This window comes from Triturus cristatus, chromosome 3_1 (assembly GCF_964204655.1).
Source record: "Triturus cristatus chromosome 3_1, aTriCri1.1, whole genome shotgun sequence".
NCBI lineage: Eukaryota > Metazoa > Chordata > Amphibia > Caudata > Salamandridae > Triturus > Triturus cristatus.
Window position 1 is genome coordinate 16,057,821 of NC_140583.1, and position 24,497 is coordinate 16,082,317.

The following is a 24,497-nucleotide window of genomic DNA, read 5'->3' on the forward strand; positions in this document are numbered from 1 at the left end:
TGGCCTCTCCGGCCCTACAGCTATTAATGTCTCCATTTCTGCTTTTATCCTGGCCATTTCCTCGTCTGCATGAGTGCCGAAAAGAGTCTTACCTGAAAACGGAAGATTCAGAATGCGTTGTTGGGATTCAGGCTTGAGCAATGTAAGACGTAGCCAAGAATGTCGCCATAGTGCCGCGCCGTGGCAATACTCATGCGCAGCAAGAAGGGATGTGTCTGCTGCTGCACTTATAATTTGATTAGAAACCATCAGACTTTCTGCCAGTATTTCATTAAAATCCTCTCTTTTGTCTCTAGGCAGGTAGTCCGCAAACTACTTGAGCGATTCCCACAGTGCACTGTCATATCTTCCTAACAAGGCTGTGGAACTAGCAGCTTTCATGACAGTCGCTGCTGTGTTGCAAACTTTCCTCCCCACTGAATCCATTTTGCGGCTCTTTATCTGGTGGCACTGTCGTAGTTGGAGCACTGGCATGTTGCTTCTTCGCAGCCACCACAATAAGAGTCGGAAGTTGGGTCCATCCTTAGAAAAGCAGGGTCCTGCTCTGGAGGCCGGTATGTTTTTTTGCTGCCTGGAAGGAGCTGACTTATCGCTAGTTCTAAAAGACCTGGAACCAGAGGAAGCAAGGGATGTGACGCTTGTTTTTGTTGCAGAGTCTCAAATATGACTGAAGTTGTTGGTTTGGGAGTGGAAACTGGAATGTTCAATTTGGAAGCACCCCTCACTAAAACCTTTTGAAACATTGAAATGTCATCAACTGGTGGGAAGCATCCCGTCAGTGTAGGAGAATATCTGCATGTGCTTGAAGATGATATGACTCTTATATGTCTGGAATGAGACCCTCCTCTATGATGGTGATGACATGAATGAGTAGAGGATCTAGGACTATAAGACGGATGCCTCATATGAGATATGGACCTCGGTCTCTGGTGAAGATGGTGGTGGAGGAGGAGGCGTGGAGGCAGAGGAGGAGGAGGAGGAGGAGGAGGAGGAGGAGGCAGAGGAGGAGGAAGAGGACATATTGGTTCAACATTTGGAAAGGGGGGAAGAGACTGCTGATGAGATGCTGGAGAAGAAACAAGACTAGATGGAGAATAGGTTCGGGAATAATCCAAATCGGACGTGCAAATAGGTCTTTTCTTATTACACGCCTCCTGATGTCTTGAAGATGGTGACAAAGTTCCTGAAGAAGTTCTTTGACTGCCTCTCGACGTCGATCTACTTGTCGACGGCGACCTTCGATGTCACCTCAATGGGGGATCTCGCCTCGACATTGAATGTCGACCTCTCAGCGTCAACTAACGGTGGGAAGTCAGTGATCGACGATGATGACTTGACGCCTATCGACGATGAGGACCGGGCGTCGATCTGCGGATGCATCTCGACGCCGAGCAACTGTGCCTGTGTGATAAGGTTCTCAACGGCGACCTACGAGGTGACCCCCTGTTCCTCACAGGTGGTCGCTCCCCTTCCACTGCTGCTACCTGACGCCTGCTACCTGACGCCGGCTACCTGACGCCTGCCTACCTGACGCCTGCCTGCCTGCTGTCACCGCTGACCCCCCTGACGCCACTTACCTCTTCCGCCGTCGCTGACCTCTGCCCCGCCACTACCTGACGCCAGCCTGCTCGCCTGCTGTCACCGCTGACCCCCCTGACGCCACTTACCTCATCCGCCGCCGCCGACCTCTGCCCCGCAACTTCCAGGTACTGCCCTCCGCTCGCTGCCTGCTCTGCTGCCCTTCTTCTTCGTGCCAGCTCACCGCCGCCGCTGCCCCGGTCACTCGCCTTCCTTTCCCGCCTCCCAGTTCCGGTTCCCGCCACTGACCCCGCAGTCCCGCCTCCCCTTCCTTCCCATTGGCCACCCAGCCTCCCGCCTCCCAGCTGACCCTCCCTCCCGGCTCACTACTTATGACGCCCCCTCAGCGACCGCGCAGCGGACGCGCGCAGCGGGAGCGCCGATTGAGCGCCGAAGGTGCGCCAAAGGTAAGCCCGTCTGCGCCTGGCCCGCGCCCAGTGCCAGACCCCCTGGCCCCCGCGCCCGCCAGCCCCCCCGCAGGACCTACGATGCCGCCACACTCATCGCACTCAACACCGCCCGAACCCCCGGGTGCCACCTAGCATCCCCGCGACACACCCACGGACCCTTCGCCTGCAGATCCTGTAAATTCTCCTGCCTCCGCACCGGCACCGCACCCACCAAGATGGACAACAGCAACCACCTGAAGTGCATCCTGCTCAACACCCGCTCCGTCCACAGACACGCCGTGGAACTCTGGGACCTCCTCGACACCGCATCTCCTGACGTTGCCTTCCTCACGGAAACCTGGATGAACGCCTCCTCAGCCCCCGACATCGCCATCGCCATCCCGGACGGCTACAAGATCATCAGGAAAGATCGCATCAACCAGACCGGAGGAGGCATCGCCATCGTCCACAAAAGCACCATTCGCATCTCGACTGACTCCGACACTCTCAACGCCGCCGAACACCTGCATTTCCAGATCCACCTCAACCCCAAGACCACCCTCAGAGGCACCCTCATCTACAGACCCCCGGGACCACGCACACAATTCAGCGAAGACATCGCCGACTTCATCAGCCCGCACGCCCTCCCCTCCGCCGACTACATCCTCCTCGGGGACCTCAACTTCCACCTGGAGAACAAAAACGACCGCAACACCACCACCCTGATGGACAACCTGGCCAACCTCGGGCTGAAGCAACTGGTCAACACCCCCACCCACTACGCCGGCCACACGCTCGACCCCGTCTTCTCATCCAGCAAGCACATCACCTTCAGCCACTCCACCGGACTTCACTGGACTGACCACAGCTGCGTCCACTTCAGCTTCAAAAAGAACACGGTCCACCACCACCCGAAGCGGGTTCCCCACAGGAACTGGAGCTAGATCACCGTCGACCAGCTCGCCACCTCCCTCAGTCAGAACCCACCTGTCAGGACATCGGACCCTAACACAGCAGCCCTCAACCTCACTCAGTGGCTGACCTCCTGCGCCGACGACCTCGCCGCACTGAAGAACCCACTCACCAGGCACAGAAGCAAGAAGGCCCCTGGTTCACCGACGAACTCAAGAACTCCAAGAAGGCCTGCCGCACCCTCGAGAAGGCCTGGCTCCTCGACAAGACCGCCGACAACATGACCGCCCTCAAACTCGCTACCCGCAGACACCACCAGCTCATCCGCTCCACCAAGAAGAAATCTCTGAAGGAACGACTGGACAAGAACGCCCATGACAGCAAGGAGCTCTTCAACATCGTCAAGGAGTTCTCTAACCCCAGCACCGGCAACAACGACATCACTCCCTCACAGGAGCTCTGCGACTCCCTCGCCTCGTACTTCCACTGCAAGATCGCCAACATCCACAACAGCTTCGGCGTTTCACCCCCGCACCCATCGGTCGAACCTACGCACCCCGCCTCCATCCTCCAGACATGGACCAAGGTGACCCCCGAAGACAACACGCATGATGAACACCATCCACTCCGGATCGCCGACAGACCCGTGCCCCCACCATGTCTTCAACAAGGCCGCCTCTACCATCGCACCCCACCTCCGAGACATCATCAACACCTCCTTCGACACAGCCACCTTCCCGGAAAGCTGGAAGCACGCCGAGCGCAGCGCTCTGCTGAAGAAACCAACAGCGGACCTGACCGACCTCAAGAACTTCCGCCCCATCTCGCTCCTTCCCTTCCCCGCCAAAGTCATCGAGAAGGTCGTCAACAAGCAACTGGCCGCCTTCCTCGAGTCGAACGGATCCCTCGACCCATCACAGTCCGGATTAAGAGCCAACCACAGCACCGAGACCGCCCTCATCGCAGCCACCGACGACATCCGAGCCCTGCTTGACAACGGTGAAACAGCGGCACTCATCCTCCTAGACCTCTCCGCAGCATTTGACACTGTCTGCCACCGCACCCTAGTCCAACGCCTCAACGACACCGGCATCCAAGGGACGGCCCTGGAATGGATCACCTCATACCTCTCCGGCAGAACACAGAGTACGCCTCCCTCCTTTCCTCTCTGAGGCCACCGGAGTCATCTGCGGCGTCCCGCAAGGATCATCGCTCAGCCCCACTCTCTTCAACATCTACATGAAACCCCTCGCTGCCATCGCACGCCAACACAACCTCAACATCATCTCCTACGCCGATGACACCCAGCTGATTCTCTCCCTCACCAGAGACCCCGACACCGCCAAAACCAGCCTACACGAAGGGATGAAAGACGTCGCCAAATGGATGGACATCAGCCGCCTGAAATTGAACACGGACAAGACAGAAGTCCTCATCCTGGGACCATCGCCCTCCGCATGGGACGACTCCTGGTGGCCCCCGGCCCTAGGCACCGCACCCAAACCTACGGACCACGCACGCAACTTGGGCGTCATCCTGGACTCCTCCCTATCTATGACCAGACAAGTCAACGTCGTATCCTCAGCCTGCTTCCACAACCTTCGCATGCTCCGTAAGATCTTCCGCTGGATCCCGACCGAGACCAGGAAGACGGTCACCCAGGCCCTCGTCACCAGCAGACTAGACTACGGAAACACCCTCTACGCCGGTACAACAGCCAAGCTTCAGAAAAGACTTCAACGTATCCAGAACGCCTCCGCCCGACTCATCCTGGACGTCCCCCGACGCAGCCACATCTCGAGCCATCTAAGGGACCTGCACTGGCTCCCCGTCAACAAGAGGATCACGTTCAGACTCCTCACCCACGCACACAAATCCCTCCACGACCTTGGCCCAAGATACCTCAACGACCGCCTGACCTTCTACACGCCCATCCGCCAGCTACGATCCGCAAACCTCGCCCTCGCCGTCGTCCCTCGCATCCAGAGAACCACCGCCGGAGGAAGATCCTTCTCCTACCTGGCGGCTAAGACATGGAACTCCCTGCCCGTCCACTTGCGACTGACCCCGGACCACCTCGCCTTCAGGAGACAGCTCAAGACCTGGCTGTTCGAGCAGTAGCAGACCCCCTCCCTCATGCGCCTTGAGACCCTTCCGGGTGAGTAGTGCGCAATACAAATTTCTTGATTGATTGATTGATTGACCATCGGCGGTGGACTTCCTGATGCCGAACAAGATGGTATTATCGTCAGCTTCACAATTCACGTCAATGATCTTTCTCTTGACGTGGAACGAAGATGTCATTTGGACATAATGCCTTGGGCCGGTAGCGAACAGGTCGGTGCTGTACCTCCTCTTGACGTCAATCGTCCTTGACCTCGCCTGGGACCGGTGCCATTTTACAGCCCTTCTTCTGCTGGGGAGCCCCTCAAGATGCTGAAGACAGAGCCCTGGTAGAGGAATGACCGCCTCCTCGCCCTAAAGTACAACCTAAAGACTTTATTAATATTATTATTACCACTTATAAAGCGCACGGCTACCCCCAACGGGGGTGTCCCGGCGCTAGCAACAGCAGAGATAGCGATAGCTATGCGGTTCAGGGGAGGCTGAACAGCCAGGTTTTCAATGTTTTCCTGAACAATCTCTCGGTCTTGGCTTTCCGGATGCGTATAGGCACGGCGTTCCATAGTGCAGCCGTTTTTTTTTTTTTTTTTTTTTTTTAAACCTTTATTTAGCACTGTGTAAAAGACAAATACGGGCCTACAACCATCCGGCCGGCCTCGACACTTCTGAAGCTTGATAGCAAAGTATACGTCCACTCGGTGGCACGGCAGCACATAAAAGCATACGACCTATGTTACAATAAATCCACGTGCACTGAGTGGCAGGAGACAGTAAGGTTAATTTTAAAAATTTTTATGTAAGGAGATACAGAAGCTAGAACGGATCAGTGTACAGAACAGACGATCATATGATAAATGGGTAACAGCCAACAGGAGAGTCAACTAACAGTGAACACATCTAAAATGGCGGCACGAAACTATAATACCAGGATATAGATACGCAGCGAAGTGTGCCTCCCAGCCGCTACCCTCCTAACACCAGTCCCCCCCACTGACCCTAGAAAAAGACGTAAGAAAAGGACGGAAAAAAGAAAAAGAAGGCCCATAGAAACAAAAAACGTACCGAAGAAGACCCCCCACCCTACACGCATGCCGAGGCTATGGCCTACCCCCCCCCTTAGCTACGTGTCTGTCGCCCCATAGGAACCCGAAATGTAGAATTAAGGAAAGAAGAAAGGAAAAAGGACCATAAAATCACGGTTGAACCCAGGGAGAAAAAGAAGAGTGCACTACCCTACTACTCCCAGGAAAAGGAAAAGCGGGGAGGAGCCCACCCCACTGCCGAACTCCCGGACTCCCGCGCCGCCCATACATCCTGCGCCATGTACAGCACAGTATCAAAAGACCCACGTAAACCCGGTGGTCCCGAATCAATACCACCCAGCACTTCAGCACTTCACAAGTCCTCCCCCCGGCAGAAGAAGGAAACAGGAGGCGAAATCACAGCGACATGCAGCAAAAAACAGGTCATTAAAAACTACTCAGCCAATATTGCAAAACGTGTATCAGTCCAGGTCCCCGTCTGCCGATCCAACCAAAGCGACAACGAGCATGCCATCACCCCTGTCCGGACCGGCAGACGTGGTTCAGGCCCGTCCATTGCTGCGAGCCACCTTCAGCCAGGACAAAGAGACAAGATGGCCGCTCTCGAGGAAAGGGGACAATGAAGACGTATCGTACCGCAGGGTCCCAAACGCAGCAGTAACATGCCATAGAAGCTCCAGCGATAGGTGCATTCAGGGTAACATCTGGCAAGGGAAGTGAAAGGCTAGGTCTCAACAGGTAGTTCGTAGGCAGAGTCACAGCGTTCAAAGTGAAGGGTGTCCCTACAACTGCATCCGTGTCGATGGGTTGACGCGTTACATTGTAGCCAGGAGGACTCCGCGCCACCGTCCCTCCGCTCTGCAACATTGTTTCACCTCCAGGAGAAAACATGGGCGGCGGGGGATCCTCCAGCCGGGAACGTCCCGTTGCAAACAGTGCCTCATCGAGTCTCCGGGTCAGCGCCCGGCAAGTACTCTGCATTGCCACTTTTAACGCCACGAGGGCGGCCAATACATCCCCACAGGTCGGGTCTCTCTGTACCAAGCATCGGCCCGCACTATCCCGCTGCTCCTCCGATGCGGCAATCAGCTCCGGGGCACATGGGCGCGCAGACACTGCGAGTCCAGGGTCAGCCGGCGTCTCAGCAAGAAGAGCAGGCGCCATTGTCATCTCCACTGCAGGCAATTAGTGGCGGGACAAAAGTGACTATGTATACCGGAGATCCGAGGATGTAGACACCGGAAAAGCTTCGTGCTCCACTCGGGAACTGCACAGGGCGAGAGCGCCCCACGGTTGCCGTGAGGACCGGCCGTTCGCCGCAGGAAGACACTTCAAAATGGAGTCCGCTCGCTTTTCTTCAGGGTGGCGGAGGAGAGCTAGTATTAGGGGGCTCCAACGTCGTCCACACCACTGCCAGCGCGAGGGGGAGTCCGACCCGGACGTAAGGGTCCGACTCCAGTCGCACAGCCAGCGTTTTCACCCCCGCGACCACCCGCAGTATTCCAGCTCAGCACCCAGTCCACATCCCTCGGCGTCCAGCGGCGGCCATCTACGCAGGGACCAGGGGGAGCGCCGGAGGTCGAAGCAAACACCGAGTCTGCTACCAAACCCGCCGACAAAGGTGTCAGGAGAACGCCAGTCACTTCAGTGCCGGTAATCCGCGGCGGTAGAGCGGCGCAGGTCAGGAGAATTGATCAGGATTAACAAAGGAAGCCAGACGGTCCACGGAGCCGGGAGCTCAAGCGTCCGTCCCGTCGGCCATCTTGGCTCCTCCTCAGTGCAGCCGTTTTTACACAGAAATTTACCTGCCGTTTTCTTCACTCTTCTGCTCCCTGAAGCCAGGTCTTCTCTCGGTCACGCAGAGTATGCTTAGAGAAGGTTTTACAGATGGAACAGGAATCAGGAACATGAGAAGCAGGAAGACAAATGATACACTCTGTAAGCATCAGTCTTGGCCTTCTAACCTACCATAGTCTGGACACTTATCAAAAAGAGATGGCATTTTTGAGTGAAATAGTGCACATTTTCTGTCAGAAAAGGACAGAAACGTGAAGAAGAAGACCATAAACATCGAGTGAAGTAGTAATAAACTAAATTCAGAAGTTATTTTTGAAGAGAAACACCAAATTGGTAAAGCTCAATGCTCCAGGGTCCTGAAAGCAGGAATCAGAAACAAGAACTGCAGTAACTGCCACTGGCTGTGCATGATGGGATACTGGTGGTCTCTGGAATCTTAAAAGCACAGCTTCTATTTTCAAAGACATATAATGGCAGCCTATGGGGCTATTCTGTCCTTTCCTTTCATCTCTATCATGAAAAAAGCGGTTTTGTGAAGATTATTCTGTATGTTAAATACTACAAAAACCTACACAAAATGTAGTACACTCACTACCTTTTTTCAATTCTAGATGAAGATGCAGCCAGTGTAACCTATGTATTTAGGCTGCATTATTGTCTTTCTACCTCTTGAGCGTCTTTGCGGGCCTTCCTGAAGAAAGGCAAAAAATATCCACTTAAGAAGATATATCAAAAGTGCTCCGCGGTCCCCGCACGAGGGCGGGACTATTCAAGTACTTATGACTATAAATGGAGATGTCCTATGAGAGAACGGCTAGTGCAGCCATGGCGATGGCTCCTGCAGTCCATGAGTACTAGAGAGGTCATAGGGTATGCAAGATCTGCCACGAAAACGTCAGCAACGGCCAGTGCTGCCATGGTGATGGCACTTGCACTCAGTGAGCACCAGAGAAGTCCAAGGGTATGCAAGATCCGCCTCAAGGGCCTTCTGTTAGGCCAGATCGTAAATTCTGCAATGGTGACCTAACCCACAGGCATACACCAATTCAGCCTAACACCTACCACCTAAATAACATTTATTGACAAATGGGACAGCCTCCCTTTATAATGGTACATAGTCGTATTTCATGGACATGCCTGTCAAACAATGGTGATACGAGGGCTTGAAAAGGACGCTGGGAGAATATCGCTCTGGAGAGATGCATTACTATCACACAAAGGGGCTCGCAAAGCGTTGGCAAAAGATATCACACACAGCTATTAGGCTTAGAAATAGCATTGACACATTTTATAAGCCTAAATAGGAGTCCTGCAGCATTTAGAAACCCTGGAACGGATGCATTGAAGTAGCGACTGTGGAGAAAGCAGATTAAAATTCTGTTCATGGTTTCCTTCACAGTGGCAAGGTCTTTTTTCAGACAGTGGCCCTTATACAGGCTTACCAACTGCTGAAAGAGCTAAAGACAAGAGATGCAAATGGAACAGGAGGGAACATCCCCACAATGGATGCAAGCGAGGTGTACATCAATAAAATCCACCCTCCAAATTCTGGATAAGCCAAGCATTTATATTACATATTGGTGACCATGGACATCTAGGGGAACCACTTAATGATTTATTCACTGTGTTATCAACCGTGATACAGTTAAAATGTCTCTTGGACACACTCAAGGTTAAATTTGTGTCTGTCAAAAAACTAGGAAGAACATCAGCTTGTTCAATCAATGCCATGGAAAAGAAAAGCAGAAAGGGGAGTCATATCAAGAAAGAATCCCCTTCATGTTAACATTATAACGGTCCAGTCATACATATTCCTTGCATCAATAGTCATACTTTTTCAAAAACCCTCAACTATTCTGGATGAAAGCACTAGATGAATAGAGTTGTATAAAGTAGGAATTTATAATGTATTTATCCTTCGAAAGCACACATCTCATCTAAACCCATGGGCCTGCACAATGGTGACATCTGAACAAGGTAAAAAATGTAAAATATATATTTTTTTTAAAAAGGTTTCATTATCTGCTCCCATGAGCCACATCTGTCTCACCCTGTGGAAGTTTGCAGTCTGTACTTTGAGGGCTGCATGAAATGCCTGTTATGCAGCATCTCAATTTATAGCGCATTGAAGTAGAGGAGCAAACAAGGCCAGGGAGACAGCAGGCTGATGGCAGTGACTTACCTTCATCATAAGCATGTAAGCGACCATATTGTGCAGTAGTGTGGCCAAAAGTCTATCTTCATCGTCCTCCAGTCGTTTACGATCATGATCCCCAAGTGAGAAATATCTGTAAGAGACAAGAACATGATTCCAGATACAGATCTTGTAAAGCATTACACAAGGAAGGTAGCACCGGTGAAGATCTGGTGCATGCGCAGCTCAGAAAACGAGCACAGAGCAAGGTACAGAAAAAAAAACACTACTAAACACAGATCTAGTAAAGCATAATACAAGGAAGGTAGCACCGGTGAGGAAATGTGGCATGCGCGGCTCAGACAACGCCTACAGAGCAAAGGACAGCTCAAAACAAGCTACCGGACACACATCTAGAAAAGCATAATACAAGGAAGGTAGCACCGGGGAAGATCTGTGGCATGCACGGCTCGGACAACGCCTACAGAGCAAAGCACAGCTCAAAACAAGCTACCGGACACACATCTAGTAAAGCATAATACAAGGAAGGTAGCACCGGGGAAGATCTGTGGCATGCATAGCTCAGACAACATCTACAGAGTAAGGCACAGCTCACAACTACCAGACACAGATCTGGCAAACCATAATACAAGGAAGGTAGCACCGGGGAAGATCTGTGGCATGCATAGCTCAGACAACATCTACAGAGTAAGGCACAGCTCACAACTACCAGACACAGATCTGGCAAACCATAATACAAGGAAGGTAGCACCGGGGAATATCTGTGGCATGCGCTGCTCAGACAACGTCTACAGAGTAAGGCACAGCTCAAGACAAACTACCAGACAGAACATTCCACACAAACTGCAGACGGAGAGAGCCTAGCTCAAAACACACTAAAGAGCAAAGCACAAGCAAGAGAAGATTAAAATTCAACACAAACTAAAGAAAATGAAGAGCACAGCACAAAACAAGCAATAGAGCAGAGTAATTAGTAGAACTAGCTACAAGAAAGAACAACATGAACAAGGACAGAGCATAGCTCAACACAAGATACACAAAGAAGAACACAGCTGTGCACAAACTATAGGGGAAGAAAAGAACAGCTCCAAAAAAAGCTTTAATGATCCCACAGCACAGCGCAAAACAAGCTACCTATGGAACAGATCGTAGATCAACAAAGGGCTACAGAGATAAACAGAGCACAGATATACATAATCCACAAAGATAAAACAATGCGAAGAGCACCTCAGAGGGAGAGACACAGATTTACACAAGCTAGAGAGAAGAGCACAGTGCACAACACAAGCTACAACAGCACAGAGCATCTCTCAACACAACCTACAGAGGTGGCACACAAAGCCGAACACAAGATTAATAATGAACAGAGCTTGGATAAACTGGAGTTAGAGGGAGAACACAGCACAGGTTCACATTAAAAATGCATATGATGCACAGCTTAACATATGATATAAAAAAGGACACGCAGCGTGACCACAGGAAACGCAGAAGGAAGAATAACTGAAGCTAAAGAGAACAAGTGCTCATTAACGATGGCGATGGAAGAGCTGAGGTCACACGAGCTACAAGGAGAACGGAGAACAGCTTAACAAAAGGTATAAAGGGGACAAACAGCAGAACAAAACCTACAGAGAGCAGGTCACAGCTCGACACGTCAGACCAAAGCACAGCTCTAAATAAGGCACAGCCATGGATGAGACCGAGGACAGCTTAACACAGGTTACAGAGTACAGTCTAATAGAAGGGACAGAGGCACAAAGGAAGGTCAAAGGAAGGCAGAGGGGGACAGATCACAGCATAAACTGAACTAAAGTTAAGCGCAATGTACCACTGGAGCAGCCTATAAACTGCATGTTGTGGACTTGTATGCGAAGATCTCACCATTGAGGAGCATAACTCACCGGTCTATCATCTCTTGCGGTCCTTGGTCCATACCCATTCCTTCACGCTCCAACATGACAGCATCCAGAAAGGCGTCCTCCCAGAACTGCACCTGGTCCCACAGTGTAGAGCGCTCCTTACCTGTAAAACGTGGTCAGAAGGAGTCACAAGTTAGTGATGTAACTGCCATGTGTGCTCCATCATGAGACCAGACAACTGTCCCATGCCGGCAGCAGTTCCATTGCATCCGGACAGTAGTCTTAATGCAGTTCAACACTCCGAGCAGACTCATTTCAGGAGAGCATTCAGACAGCTCGAGAAAAACCTGATCCGAGTATCGGCCACATGCAGTCACATTGAGCTGACAAGGTTGTGCATAATGAGTGCAGTGAAATACCTCAGATGCCCAATGGTTTCCAGAGCAGACACATACAGCAAGAATCAAGGCACTATTAAGAGCAGGCGCATACCTCAACGTAAGTGAGACTTCCCAGTGTAGGCACACACAGCACAAGCCTGCACACTTACCCCAACAATCCTTTAATGGAAGAGGCCAGTACACATCCCAAAACCTAGACCTCCCTGCCTCTCCATCTCATGCTATCCCCGTCGCTGGCCCAATTCAGGAAGGATCTCAAGACCTGGCTCTTCGACTGAACCTCCGCGCCCAGTCGGACCTGCAGCCCCTAGACCCTCAAGGGAGAGTAGTCGCACTTAACAAATACAGATTGATTGACTGAGCTGCAGATACATCGCGCAAGAGAGGTTTCGCACTGGAACAGATATAATAATCAGGACAAATAAAAGACAGTCCAACCAGGAGAGAAGTTCTTGCTGAAAGGTTACAAAAGATTTTGATTTACTCCAAGATAAGCCTTGGAGACCTACTGAGAACAGATGCTGGAGCTGCAGAGGACCAAGTGATATTAGCATAGAGGTGAGAGCTTTCACCAGGAGCTGGGGACAAACAGACACCACAAGAGTAAGTTATGTACAGTGGAATACAGCTGAGGGGACCACAGCAGCAAAATGTCCTGCCTGTACCAGCAGTTTCAAGCATTTCTAGCTTTCATGAAATCAAATACTTTGAATAATATTCTGTTGCCAAGTGATGAATCCCACTGAAATGTTTCGTAGAGTATTTAAAGATAACCTTAAGTGTATTAAAGATACCAGTTTCTTCCAGCAGGGCTAAATGGGAGCCACAACCGCAGAAGTTGGGGTGTAAATCCCCAGCAACGCTTGAAGAGACCTTGAGCACCAAAGGGCTTGCATGCCTGATTGGCTGGACTACTGTGGAAGCAGTCCAGACCCTGAGGCTTCCAAGATGGCGACCATGAAGGAACCTGCCACAGTACCTTCCCCGGAATTGAGACAGAGTTGCGGCGGGTCAGGCTGCGCCAGGATGAGACCGGCACAAACCGAACTGCCGACTGCAACACCTGAGCTGCTCTACTGGGGCAGCACCCAACAGAAGCTGAAGGCCCTCACTACGCAGAGAGCCATGCAAGCTACGTGCACCTATCCTGGCATGAGCAGACCTGAAATGGTAACCGAGGATCAGCAGAGGTGAGGGCAATGGTTCCTACGCCCTGGTGCAGTTGGCGACAAGGACTTCACTTTGTAAGACAACAAAACAGTAAGAGGCCAAGAACTGGAAATCAATAAGTCTTACATCTATAAGAATAGCAGACGGCCCTGAAGACCCATGCAGAGGAACCGTAGAATCGCTCCTGTAGGAACAATATCAACAAACGGAGAGCTCAGACAGAGGTGGAAGAGTCAGACATCCCCTAGCTTTGCGCAGGTCCTCTTCTGTGACATCCTTTGGCTCGACATGAAGAGCAAGGTAAAGCTGGATAGAGTTAATAGTGTGGGCTGCCAAGGAGCGAACAATGGGTGCTCTCCAGACATCCTCACAAGCGTTTAATACTATAAACTCAAAGTGGTCATACTCTGGAGGCCAGAAACGCAGAATCCCGTTCCTGGGCCACAAACTTGCACTCTTCCAAGCCCTCTCCATGCTGAATTTACAGAGATGTAGAGAGTTTAAAACCATCAAGGAGCACTTCAAAAACAAAGGAATCTCATATGGCTGAGGCCACCTGTCTCGCATTATTTTCTGCTGGGATAAGTGAATCAAATCAAAACGCTAGCAGAAGTAAGCAGACTCCTCGACTTGCCAGAGATTATCTCCAGAGAGTAGCGGTGTAGATATTGCAAGACTGCTGAAGGGTGACTGTATCAATGTCGACCGGTTACAAGATCCCCAAAAAGACCTGCGCCCAGACCCGGACATCATCACTCAGGAGATACAGGCAGTCCTGGACAGTCTCACCGTAGGGATTGGCCAGCAAGACACAGATTGAAGCTGGGACTTGTACTGGTATCATATGCTGTGGAACACACCCCCAGGCAGTGGCTCCCTTTTCAGTTCTAAAGCACAAGGTGGTGGGGGATTTTTGTGAATAATGCTTGATGGAGGCTGACCCACCCTCGGTCCAGGCTATGTCTATTGGACTCTCAAATTGGTTTATAACAATGATTGGGCTCTTTACTAGTTACCCTGTTCCTGTGGTTTGTTTGGGGTTGGTTTAGGGAAAGTACTCACCATACTACAGCAAGACAGTATCCGGTACCAGCGATTGCTCCTCCTTACGCATCTGCCTGCCTACCTTAGCAGCCAAGTCAACTTTCTCTCTCTAGGCCGGGCGCCCATGATGATCACTGCTACCCTCATGTTCTTCCATTAACGTTACAATAATTAACCTAAATGTGAGAGGCCTAAACAACCCTATTAAAACCCTATTAAAAGTATTAAAATCAATCAATCAATCAAAGCATTTATAAAGCACACTACTTACCCGGGAGGGTCTCATGGCGCTGGGGGGTGGGGAATGCTGCTATTGCTAGAAGAGCCAGGTCTTGAGGAGTCTTCTGAAGGTTAGCATTTCTTGGGTCTGCCGTAGGTGGTTAGGGAGGGTGTTCCAGGTCTTGGCGGCGAGGTGGTAGAATGATCTGCCGCCGGAGGTCGCTCTTTGGAAGCGGGGAACTGTGGCGAGGGCGAGGTCGGCGGAGAGGAGCTGGCGGGTGGGGGTGTAGAAGCTGAGTCGTCTGTTTAGGTACACTGGTCCGGTGTTGTGGAGTGCCTTGTGTGCGTGGGTGAGGAGTTTGAAGGTTATCCTCTTGTTGACGGGCAGCCAGTGCAGGTTTCTCTAGGTGGGGTGTGATGTGGCTGCGGCGAGGGATGTCTAGGATCAGACGTGCAGAGGCGTTCTGGATGCGTTGAAGCCGTTTCAGGAGTTTGGCCGAGGCTCCTGCGTAGAGGGCGTGTCCGTAGTCCAACCTGCTGCTAACGAGGGCCTGGGTGACCGTTCTTCTCGTTTCGGTGGGGATCCACTTGTAGATATTGCGGAGCATGCGGAGGGTGTTGAAGCAGGAGGAAGAGACGGCGTTGACCTGCTTAGTCATGGAGAGGGTGGAGTCGAGGATGACCCCTAGGTTGCGTGCGTGTCGGTGGGTGTTGGAGCTGTTCCCAGTGCGGTCGGCCACTAAGAGTCGTCCCTGGCCAAGGGCATGGATCCGAGGATGAAGACTTCTGTCTTGTCTCAGTTCAGCTTCAGCCGGCTGTTCCTCATCCATTCAGCGACAGCCTTCATTCCTTCGTGGAGGTTGGTTTTAGCGGTGTGGGGGTCCTTGGTGAGGGAGAGTATCAGCTGGGTGTCATCGGCGTAGGAGATGATGTTGAGGTCGTGCAGTCGGGCGACGTGGGCGAGCGGTGCCATGTAGATGTTAAACAGCTTTTGGCTGAGGGATGAGCCCTGGGGTACGCCACAGATCTCTGTGGCTTCGGAGCGGAAGGGGGGAGGCGGACGCTCTGTGTTCTGCCGGAGAGGAAGGAGGTGGTTGTCAGGACCAGCAGACACTTGAGAACGAATCCTATGTTTAGGACCAAAGGCCTGCCCCCCGGTAAACAAAACAGCACAGGAGAGCGAATTAAAGTAAAACCAGAACCTAAAATGGCCGCTATAGTTGGAACATGTGAGCCGCAGGTTAGCGCTCTAGTGTTCCAAAGCAAAGCAATCAGCAAGATCCAGGTGTCAGCCCGGTGGAGAGGCGCACTTCACCAGAGTTGTGAGAGGAGAAAGTCGACGTTTGTGTGCTGTGCTTTCGTGAGAGAGAAGTCTTGTCAAGTTTCTTAGAAGTCGAGTTCCAGGATTCCAGAAATTTCAGTAAGACTGTTCCATGGCTTTAGTGTGACATTAGTGAAGAATAGTTTTCCGTGAGAATTGCGTGTGAAGGAATTTCAACTCTAAGTTCCCTTCACTTCAAATGGAATAGTTGTTTACTGGAACAGTATGTAACCAAAATTCAGAGTGATACTTCCTGAGGAGAATTTTTCAGTAATTAGTCAGCGCGTGAGCTAGGCTCACCGAGTATCCCAGCACTGAATCACAGAAAGACACAGGCAGCTAAACTCTAGCAGAGCTTCAAGTCAGAACCTGTTAGCATCAAGGTCCGTGTGAGAAGTACTTATCGAGCGTAGTTAGTATCAAGTGGTACGCTACGGAGTTTCCTTATTTGAGGAGTGCAGAGTAACGACTAACAGACAGAAAAAACACCGTAGTAGAAACTCAGAAAAAACAAGAAGAAGAACACAACAATCCAGAATCCAGTTGAGGCACCGTTAGTAGAGTCTTGGGTAAGAGGGCCACTAGGAGAGGAAAGAATTAAGAAATGGGGAGGAGAATTGAAGTAGAGTAGTCAGCTCTAATAGAAGGAGTTTGTCATTACAGAAACACCACATCAAGACTACACCACCTTCCCCAACAGAAGAGGAGCATTGGTCACTAAAGACAGGGTGGGTATAGAGAGGAAGGATCCTTTTTTTGAACATAGATAGTACAGAGTGTAGAGTAGGGTACTTACCTTGTGATTATGTCTTTTACAGTATTCACACTCCTGTCGTCGCAAGCAAGATAGAAAGAGCGACAACATTCAAGAAAGAAAAAGACGTAGTGACTGTCTCTTCTCTGTCCAATTCCCCTTTCCCCCCCCTTGGGTTTCTTGGGCCAGCTCGTATTTACAGCGTGTGGCCTGGAAAGCTGGGAAGGGGCATTGGGAACAGCAGCATTCTGCTCCCGAGTGATTCCGAGAGCACCGGACTCTGACAGAGTGAAGTGCCCACGTTTTAGTTCGCTCTTGAGCAGAATGGCTGAAGGATTGGATTTGAAGAAATTGGGAGAAGTCCTTGAAGGAATCCAAAGAGAGTTAATTTCTGTTAGAGAGGAGAATAGGGAACTGAGAAAGGAAACCACAGATTTAAAACTAAAAATGAGTAGCTTAGCCTCTGACCCAAGTTCTAGGTACTCAGGCAATCCAGCAGGAACTTCCAGTGAGTCCCCAATCACTCAGTCTAAAATAACGACACAAGTAATTCATTCCTTGTCACCAGTAATTCCTTTGGCTCCCCCAGAGCGTTTTAGTGGTGATCCACAAAAGGCACAGGTGTTTTTAACCCAATGCACCCTACATTTTATGTGTCGACCGGCTTTATTCCCTGATGCGCAGTCTAGAGTGGCCTTCATATTGTCGTACTTGAGTGGAGATGCGGCGTCGTGGTCTATGCCTCTGGTCACCAGTAATGCTCCATTGTTATATGATCTGGAGGAATTTAAGAAGGAATTCCTTCGCATTTTCGATAGAAGAAGAGTCTCCCAAGCCACGGACAATGAATTGTTGGAAATAAAACAGGGAAGCAGAGATCTGGTAGCTTACTTGGCTCAATTTAATAAGTTGGTGGTAGAAACTGAATGGCCAGAGAACAAGAGAGCTGCTGTGTTTTACCGAGGCTTAAAGGATGAGTTGAAGGACGCATTAGCACAAGTACCCAATCGACCTACGGAGGTATCAGCACTAATCGATTTAGTCTTGGAGATAGACTTCCGACAAGGAGAAAGAAGAGGAGAAAGAAAGCGAGATTATCGTCCTAGCGTGCCTCGTTTTGACCGGGTGAGAACAGAAGGCAGCAAGGAAGGTGACATTGCTCGTGGAGGAGAACCCATGCAAATTGGGACAATTCGAGGTCCGCTTTCTAAAGAAGAGAAAGAAAAAAGGAGGTTGAACAAGCAATGCCTGTACTGTGGTGGAACGGGACATTTTGTTCGAGATTGCCAGAAAAAGCCCAAGCAGAAGCCGTCGGGAAACGCCTTGCACCACCAGTAAATGGAGTTGGACTGGTGGTTGCTGATGCTGAAACAGCTCCAGATGCTCACACCCTGGCGAATACCTTGCAGTCTGCAGCTCCGCATTTGACCCTAATGATGACGCTACGATATAGGGAACAAATATTAAGACAAGTCACAGTCATGTTAGATTCGGGAGCAACAGGCAATTTCTGTGATCTAAAATTCGCAGAAAAAATTGGGTTAAAGGCAATCAAGAAGGAAAGAAGTGAGGCGGTTCGAGCAGTAGACGGAACAAACCTCTCATCTGGATGTCAAGAATTCCTGTCATACAAGGGAAACATGCCCTTATGTAAACAGGAGAGCTGTTACATAACTCAAGGGAAACACGCCCTTATGTAAACAGGAGAGCTGTTACATAACTCAAGGGAAACACGCCCTTATGTAAACAGGAGAGCTGTTACATAACTCAAGGAAAACACGCCCTATAAAGGGAGGAACCGGGAGGTACAAGGCTGTCGGATATTGTGTTTACACCGACGTACCTGCTTCGTGAAGAGCAGTGTTCCGGAGTGGTGCTCCAGTAAGGCAAGAACGGAGGTAGGTCGAGTCGTTACTCCCTGGGCCGTGTCTTGCCCCATCGTCACCTGTGAAGGACCCGGAAGCTCTACCGGTCAACCATTGAGCTTCGCTTTTTGACTCGGCTGAGTCCAAGCGCAGTGGCGCTTTTGCTGGTTGGAGTCGTAACTCCCAGCCCGACCAGAGACACAGGGACTGCCAGCTGTAACGCACACCAGGAGGTGTTTGCCGCGTTACAGACTCGGAAGTCCACAGGATCGATCGAGCGGCTGCTCTCGGTTCAGTCTTCTTGCTTGTGATTGGGGTATCGGTGACGCATCACCAGGAGGTGACTCCGCGTCCCGGTGCAGTCTGAGGAAGAGGTTGAGCGGCTGCTCCCTTCATGTAGAGACCCCGGCTGGGTGTTTCCCTGACTCCTCGATTCTCCCCAACACTCTTCGTGCCCCTCACAGCCTACCGATTGGCATTGTCGGCCATTTCATTTCTGCCCTCTGTTGGCATACGCCGGGATCGGCGTATATGCAGAGGACGGTTAGGACCATCCGTGCTGTGGGCTGGTAACGTACTTAGCCTGGAGGATTCCAGTGACTATAACTTTTGTTTGTTCTTTGTATTTTATTTGCCTTCATTAAAAGAACTAACCCTTCACAAGTGGTTGCGTCCTCATTGTCGTGTCTGTTAAACGATCCTGAGACGTTCAGGGCGTTACAAAATATCCGACCTTAATAACACTAACTGTCTCCCGGTCGATAACAGACATGGCAACACTTGATGATGTGCTGGCTGCTTTAGCGGCCATGCAAGTTGAAGTGGCTGCCTCTAGGCAAGAAACAGCCGATGTAAAAGCCAGACTGGATGCTATCCAATTGGACCCGCTCACGCCCAGCACCTCCCTCACGAACCAGACCCCTGCGGTAGTAGTGGAAATGCCGGTAGCCATCCCCTTGGCAACACCAGAGAGGTACAGTGGGGATCCTAACACAGTGCAGGTATTCCTCACACAAGTGGCGCTACATTTATCGTGCAAACCAAAGGCGTTCCCCACGAGTCAGGCTCGTGTGGCTTTCCTTATATCCTATTTGGCTGGAAACGCGGCACAATGGGCCGTACCTCTGGTGAGCAGGGACGACCCCCTCTTATGTGATTGGGGTGCTTTTCGCGAGGAATTCCTGAAGGTATTCGACAGAAGGGCTGACTCGTACACGGCGGACCGTGAAATGCTTGAGTTGAGACAGGGATCCAACGACCTGGTGCAGTATCTCAACGCGTTCCGAAGGCTGGTTGCGGAAACCAAGTGGCCTGTTGCTAAACAGACGGCGCTCTTCCATCAAGGGCTGTGCGATGAGCTCAAGGACGCCGTGGCTCATATTGACCCTCAACCCAAGACATGTGAGGGCCTTATCAACCTGGTATTACGGCTGGAACATAGGCTAAGTGAAAGAAAGGGGGATCATGGGAGAAAAGGAAAATCCCTTCCATCCTATGTGACGGTGGGAAGTCCTGAAACTTCCACCGCATCCAAGGGAGAACCCATGGACATCAGCGCAATACGAGCGAGCCTCACAGCCACGGAGAAAGAGTCACGCCGTAAACAAGGATTGTGCCTATATTGTGGCAAAAAAGGCCACTACGTACGTGAATGCCCTGCCAAACCGAAGACGTCACGTTATCGGGCCAACCGGTCGGTAACAGCCGTGGTGGACATACCGGCGGAAAACTAGAGGACTCCAAGACCAGAGAAGGGGCATCTCGGAGTCACTCATCCATCCCTTCACTTTCCAACTCGGTCACTAAGGGACAACGACACCTGTTTATCACGGTGCACGTGGGAGTGCATGACCAGTGGATACCCGTTGTGGCCATGGTGGATTCAGGGGCCACTGGCATGTTTATGGACCACAACGAGGCATGCAGGCTAGGGCTAGTGCTTCTTCCCAAAGCAGTACCCGAAGACGTCTATGCGGTAGACGGAAGGCGATTGGTGACGGGGCCCATCGGACAGCACACGGGGGTCCTTCCGATGAGATATGGGAGGAACCATTTGGAACAAATCGATTTTAACATCATCCGAGCGCCCCAATATGGCGTCATATTGGGATTGCCGTGGCTACAGAAACACAACCCCTTTGTGGATTGGCCAACACATCGCATCGAAATGACGTCACCGTATTGCATCCTGCATTGTGGAATAAGAACGGAATCCCTTGACGCAGATGAGAGCGGGAGTCAGACGGTGGCTACAGCGGCAGAAAAAGATGTGGCTCTCCCCCAGGCTTATCACAGTTTTGAGGATGTATTTGATGAGGTGAAGGCGGAAGTGCTACCACCACATAGACAGTTTGACTGCCAGATCGACCTGGTGCCAGGGGCCAGCGTTCCCAGCGGCAGGCTGTATGCCCTGACGGAGCCTGAAAACGTGCATCTCCGGGGGTACCTGGATAAACTCCTCAGGCTAGGATTCATCCGCCCGTCCAAGTCTCCGGCCGCCTCGCCACTCTTCTTCATCCCGAAGGCTAATGGGGAGCTGAGAGCCTGTGTGGACTTTAGGGCATTGAATGCGATAACCATAAAAAATCGGTACCCCTTGCCTCTCATCAGTGTACTTCTGGAACAGGTCAAGAAAGCTCGTATCTACACCAAGTTGGATTTGAAAGGGGCATACCATCTGGTGCGCATGAGGGACGGAGACGAGTGGAAGACCGCCTTTAAGACCAGGTTCGCCCTTTTTGAGTACCTCGTCATGCCGTTCGGTCTGTGCAACGCCCCGGCAGCCTTTCAGTACTTTTTGAATGAGGTATTCAGAGAGGAGTTGGATATCTACGTGGTCGTCTATATCGACGACATCCTCATCTATTCGTCCAGTGTGGAGGAGCACGTACACCACGTCAAGGCTGTGCTCCAAAAGCTGAGGGAAAACATGCTGTTTTGTAAACTCAGCAAGTGTGACTTCCACGTCACATCCGTGGAATTCCTCGGAGTGATGCTGAGTCCAGAGGGACAGGAGATGGCAGAACGAAAGATCAAGGCGGTGAAAGAATGGCCGGTGCCCCAAAGCGTGAAGGACGTCCAAAGTTTCATTGGCTTCGCCAACTTTTACAGGCGGTTTATAGATAGATTTTCAGGAGTGGTGGCCCCAATCACACAGCTACTGAGGAAGTCCAAGGAGTTTGTCTGGTCCCCTGAAGCGAACAAAGCCTTTGAGGCCCTGAAAAGCGCCTTTGGTAAGGCGCCGGTGTTGGCTCACCCCGATCCGGATCTCCCCTACGTGGTGGAAGCGGACGCGTCGGATGTGGCGCTGGGGGCTATCTTGTCCCAACGCAACCACGACACAGGGGTGCTTCATCCCGTTGCGTACATGTCCCGCAAACTCAACGACGCCGAACGCAACTACCATATTGCGGAGAAGGAGCTTCTCGCAATCAAGGACGCCTTCACCGAATGGAGGCATTGGTTGATGGGGGCAAGACATGTGGTATCGGTGTACACGGACCATCGGAACCTACAGTTCATGACGGCCACTAGACACCTTTCTCCCAGGCAGCTGCGGTGGATGATCTTCTTTGCGGGGTTCAACTTCCGCATCAAATATCGGCCGGGGACGGAAAACCGGAAGGCGGACGCCCTGTCCCGTCAATCTGCAGTTAAGGAACCATTGCCTGCAACCGAGCGTTCCATCATTTCCCCGAGGATGGTATTGGGGGTTATCCAACCGGATACTTTCCTGAGGGGAATAAAGAGAGGGATCAGGTCATCCACATGGCGGAGGTGGCTCCTCAGTCACAGAGAATGGCAGCTGAAGGACGGGATACCCCTGAAGGGCAGGTGCCTATTGATACCCACGCCTAGGCTAAGGAAACAAGCATTCATCTGGTGCCATGACTCTCCATGCGCAGGTCATTTGGGCTTTGAAAAAACGGTGGCTAGCATGGGACGGCATTTCTGGTGGCCAACCATGAGAGTGGATGTCAGGAGGTGGGGACAGGAGTGTCCTACGTGTGCTACCATGAAGGCCGACCATGGCCGAACCCAAGGGCTCTTACATCCACTTCCGACCCCGGATAGACCATGGGATAGCATATCACTGGACTTTGTGGTGGGCCTACCGGTAGACCAGGGGATGACGGCAATACTGGTGGTGGTGGATTACTTGACGAAAATGGGGCACTTCATCCCCTGCAAGAGAGTCCCTACGGCCGGGGAATTGGCGTCACTACTCCTAAAGAATGTGGTACGACTGCATGGATTACCTGGGGTGATCGTGTCGGACCGGGGGTCGCAGTTTACTGCGCAATTCTGGAAGACTTGGTGCACTGCGCTGCATGTTAAGACCGCCCTGTCCACCAGCTACCACCCTCAAACGGACGGCCAAACCGAGCGCCTGAACCAAACGCTCAAACAGTATCTGCGATGTTTTGTGGACCAGGGCAGGGAAGAATGGGTCGACTTGCTATGGGTTGCAGAGATAGCCTATAACAACGCCACTCACAGCTCCACACAGTCATCTCCGTTCTATAGCAACTATGGCCAACATCCCAGGTTCTTGCCATTTCTACATCCGTTCAGAGAGGACAGGATTCCCGCCACAGCGGACAGGGTGGCACACATAAAAGACACGTTGATGCGCTCAAGGGCTGTCCTAATAGAGGCCAAGAGAAGATACAAGGCTGCGGCAGATAGGAAGAGAAGGCCCGGGCCACTGTACCGCACTGGAGACTACGTCTGGATATCCACAAGAAACATGAGGTTTCGAAAGAACAGTGTGTTCCATCCCAAGTACATGGGCCCCTATCGAATTACCAAGTGTATGGGTCCCGTGAACGTGAAGGTGTGCTTGCCCCAGTCATTGCGGATACACCCTGTCTTTCATGTATCATTGCTCAAACCAGCACCCTCCAAGCCGTCTGGGACACCTAGGCCGGTATGCGTGGAGTCGGAGGTGGAGTATGAAGTGTCGGGCATACGGGCGTCCAAATGGCGCAGGGGGAAGCTGTGGTACCTGGTTGCGTGGAAAGGCTATGGCCCGGAGGAGCATTCATGGGAACCGGCTGAAGGGGTTCATGCTCCGCGCTTGGTCTCCTTGTTCCATCGGCGTTTTCCTGCCAGCGCTGGACCCGTGGGGAGCCGCTGAGAGGGAGGATGTACTGTCAAGAATTCCTGTCATACAAGGGAAACACGCCCTTATGTAAACAGGAGAGCTGTTACATAACTCAAGGGAAACACGCCCTTATGTAAACAGGAGAGCTGTTACATAACTCAAGGGAAACACGCCCTTATGTAAACAGGAGAGCTGTTACATAACTCAAGGGAAACACGCCCTTATGTAAACAGGAGAGCTGTTACATAACTCAAGGAAAACACGCCCTATAAAGGGAGGAACCGGGAGGTACAAGGTTGTCGGATATTGTGTTTACACCGACGTACCTGCTTCGTGAAGAGCAGTGTTCCGGAGTGGTGCTCCAGTAAGGCAAGAACGGAGGTAGGTCGAGTCGTTACTCCCTGGGCCGTGTCTTGCCCCATCGTCACCTGTGAAGGACCCGGAAGCTCTACCGGTCAACCATTGAGCTTCGCTTTTTGACTCGGCTGAGTCCAAGCGCAGTGGCGCTTTTGCTGGTTGGAGTCGTAACTCCCAGCCCGACCAGAGACACAGGGACTGCCAGCTGTAACGCACACCAGGAGGTGTTTGCCGCGTTACAGACTCGGAAGTCCACAGGATCGATCGAGCGGCTGCTCTCGGTTCAGTCTTCTTGCTTGTGATTGGGGTATCGGTGACGCATCACCAGGAGGTGACTCCGCGTCCCGGTGCAGTCTGAGGAAGAGGTTGAGCGGCTGCTCCCTTCAGGTAGAGACCCCGGCT

At 51.6% G+C, this 24,497-nt stretch overlaps 1 protein-coding gene across 23 annotated transcripts in view; it reads right to left on the reverse strand.

Moving 5' to 3' along the window:
* The window catches only part of MADD (MAP kinase activating death domain), a 987,832-nt gene that overhangs the window by 400,002 nt on the left and 563,333 nt on the right, over nt 1-24,497 (reverse strand). For all 23 annotated transcript variants that reach the window (XM_085646575.1, XM_085646564.1, XM_085646561.1 and 20 more), the window contains 2 exons: nt 11,900-12,020; nt 10,026-10,131 (listed from right to left, as the gene is read on the reverse strand). In XM_085646575.1, coding sequence (XP_085502701.1) covers nt 10,026-10,131; nt 11,900-12,020 — 227 coding nt within the window. The remainder of the gene's footprint in view (nt 1-10,025; nt 10,132-11,899; nt 12,021-24,497) is intronic.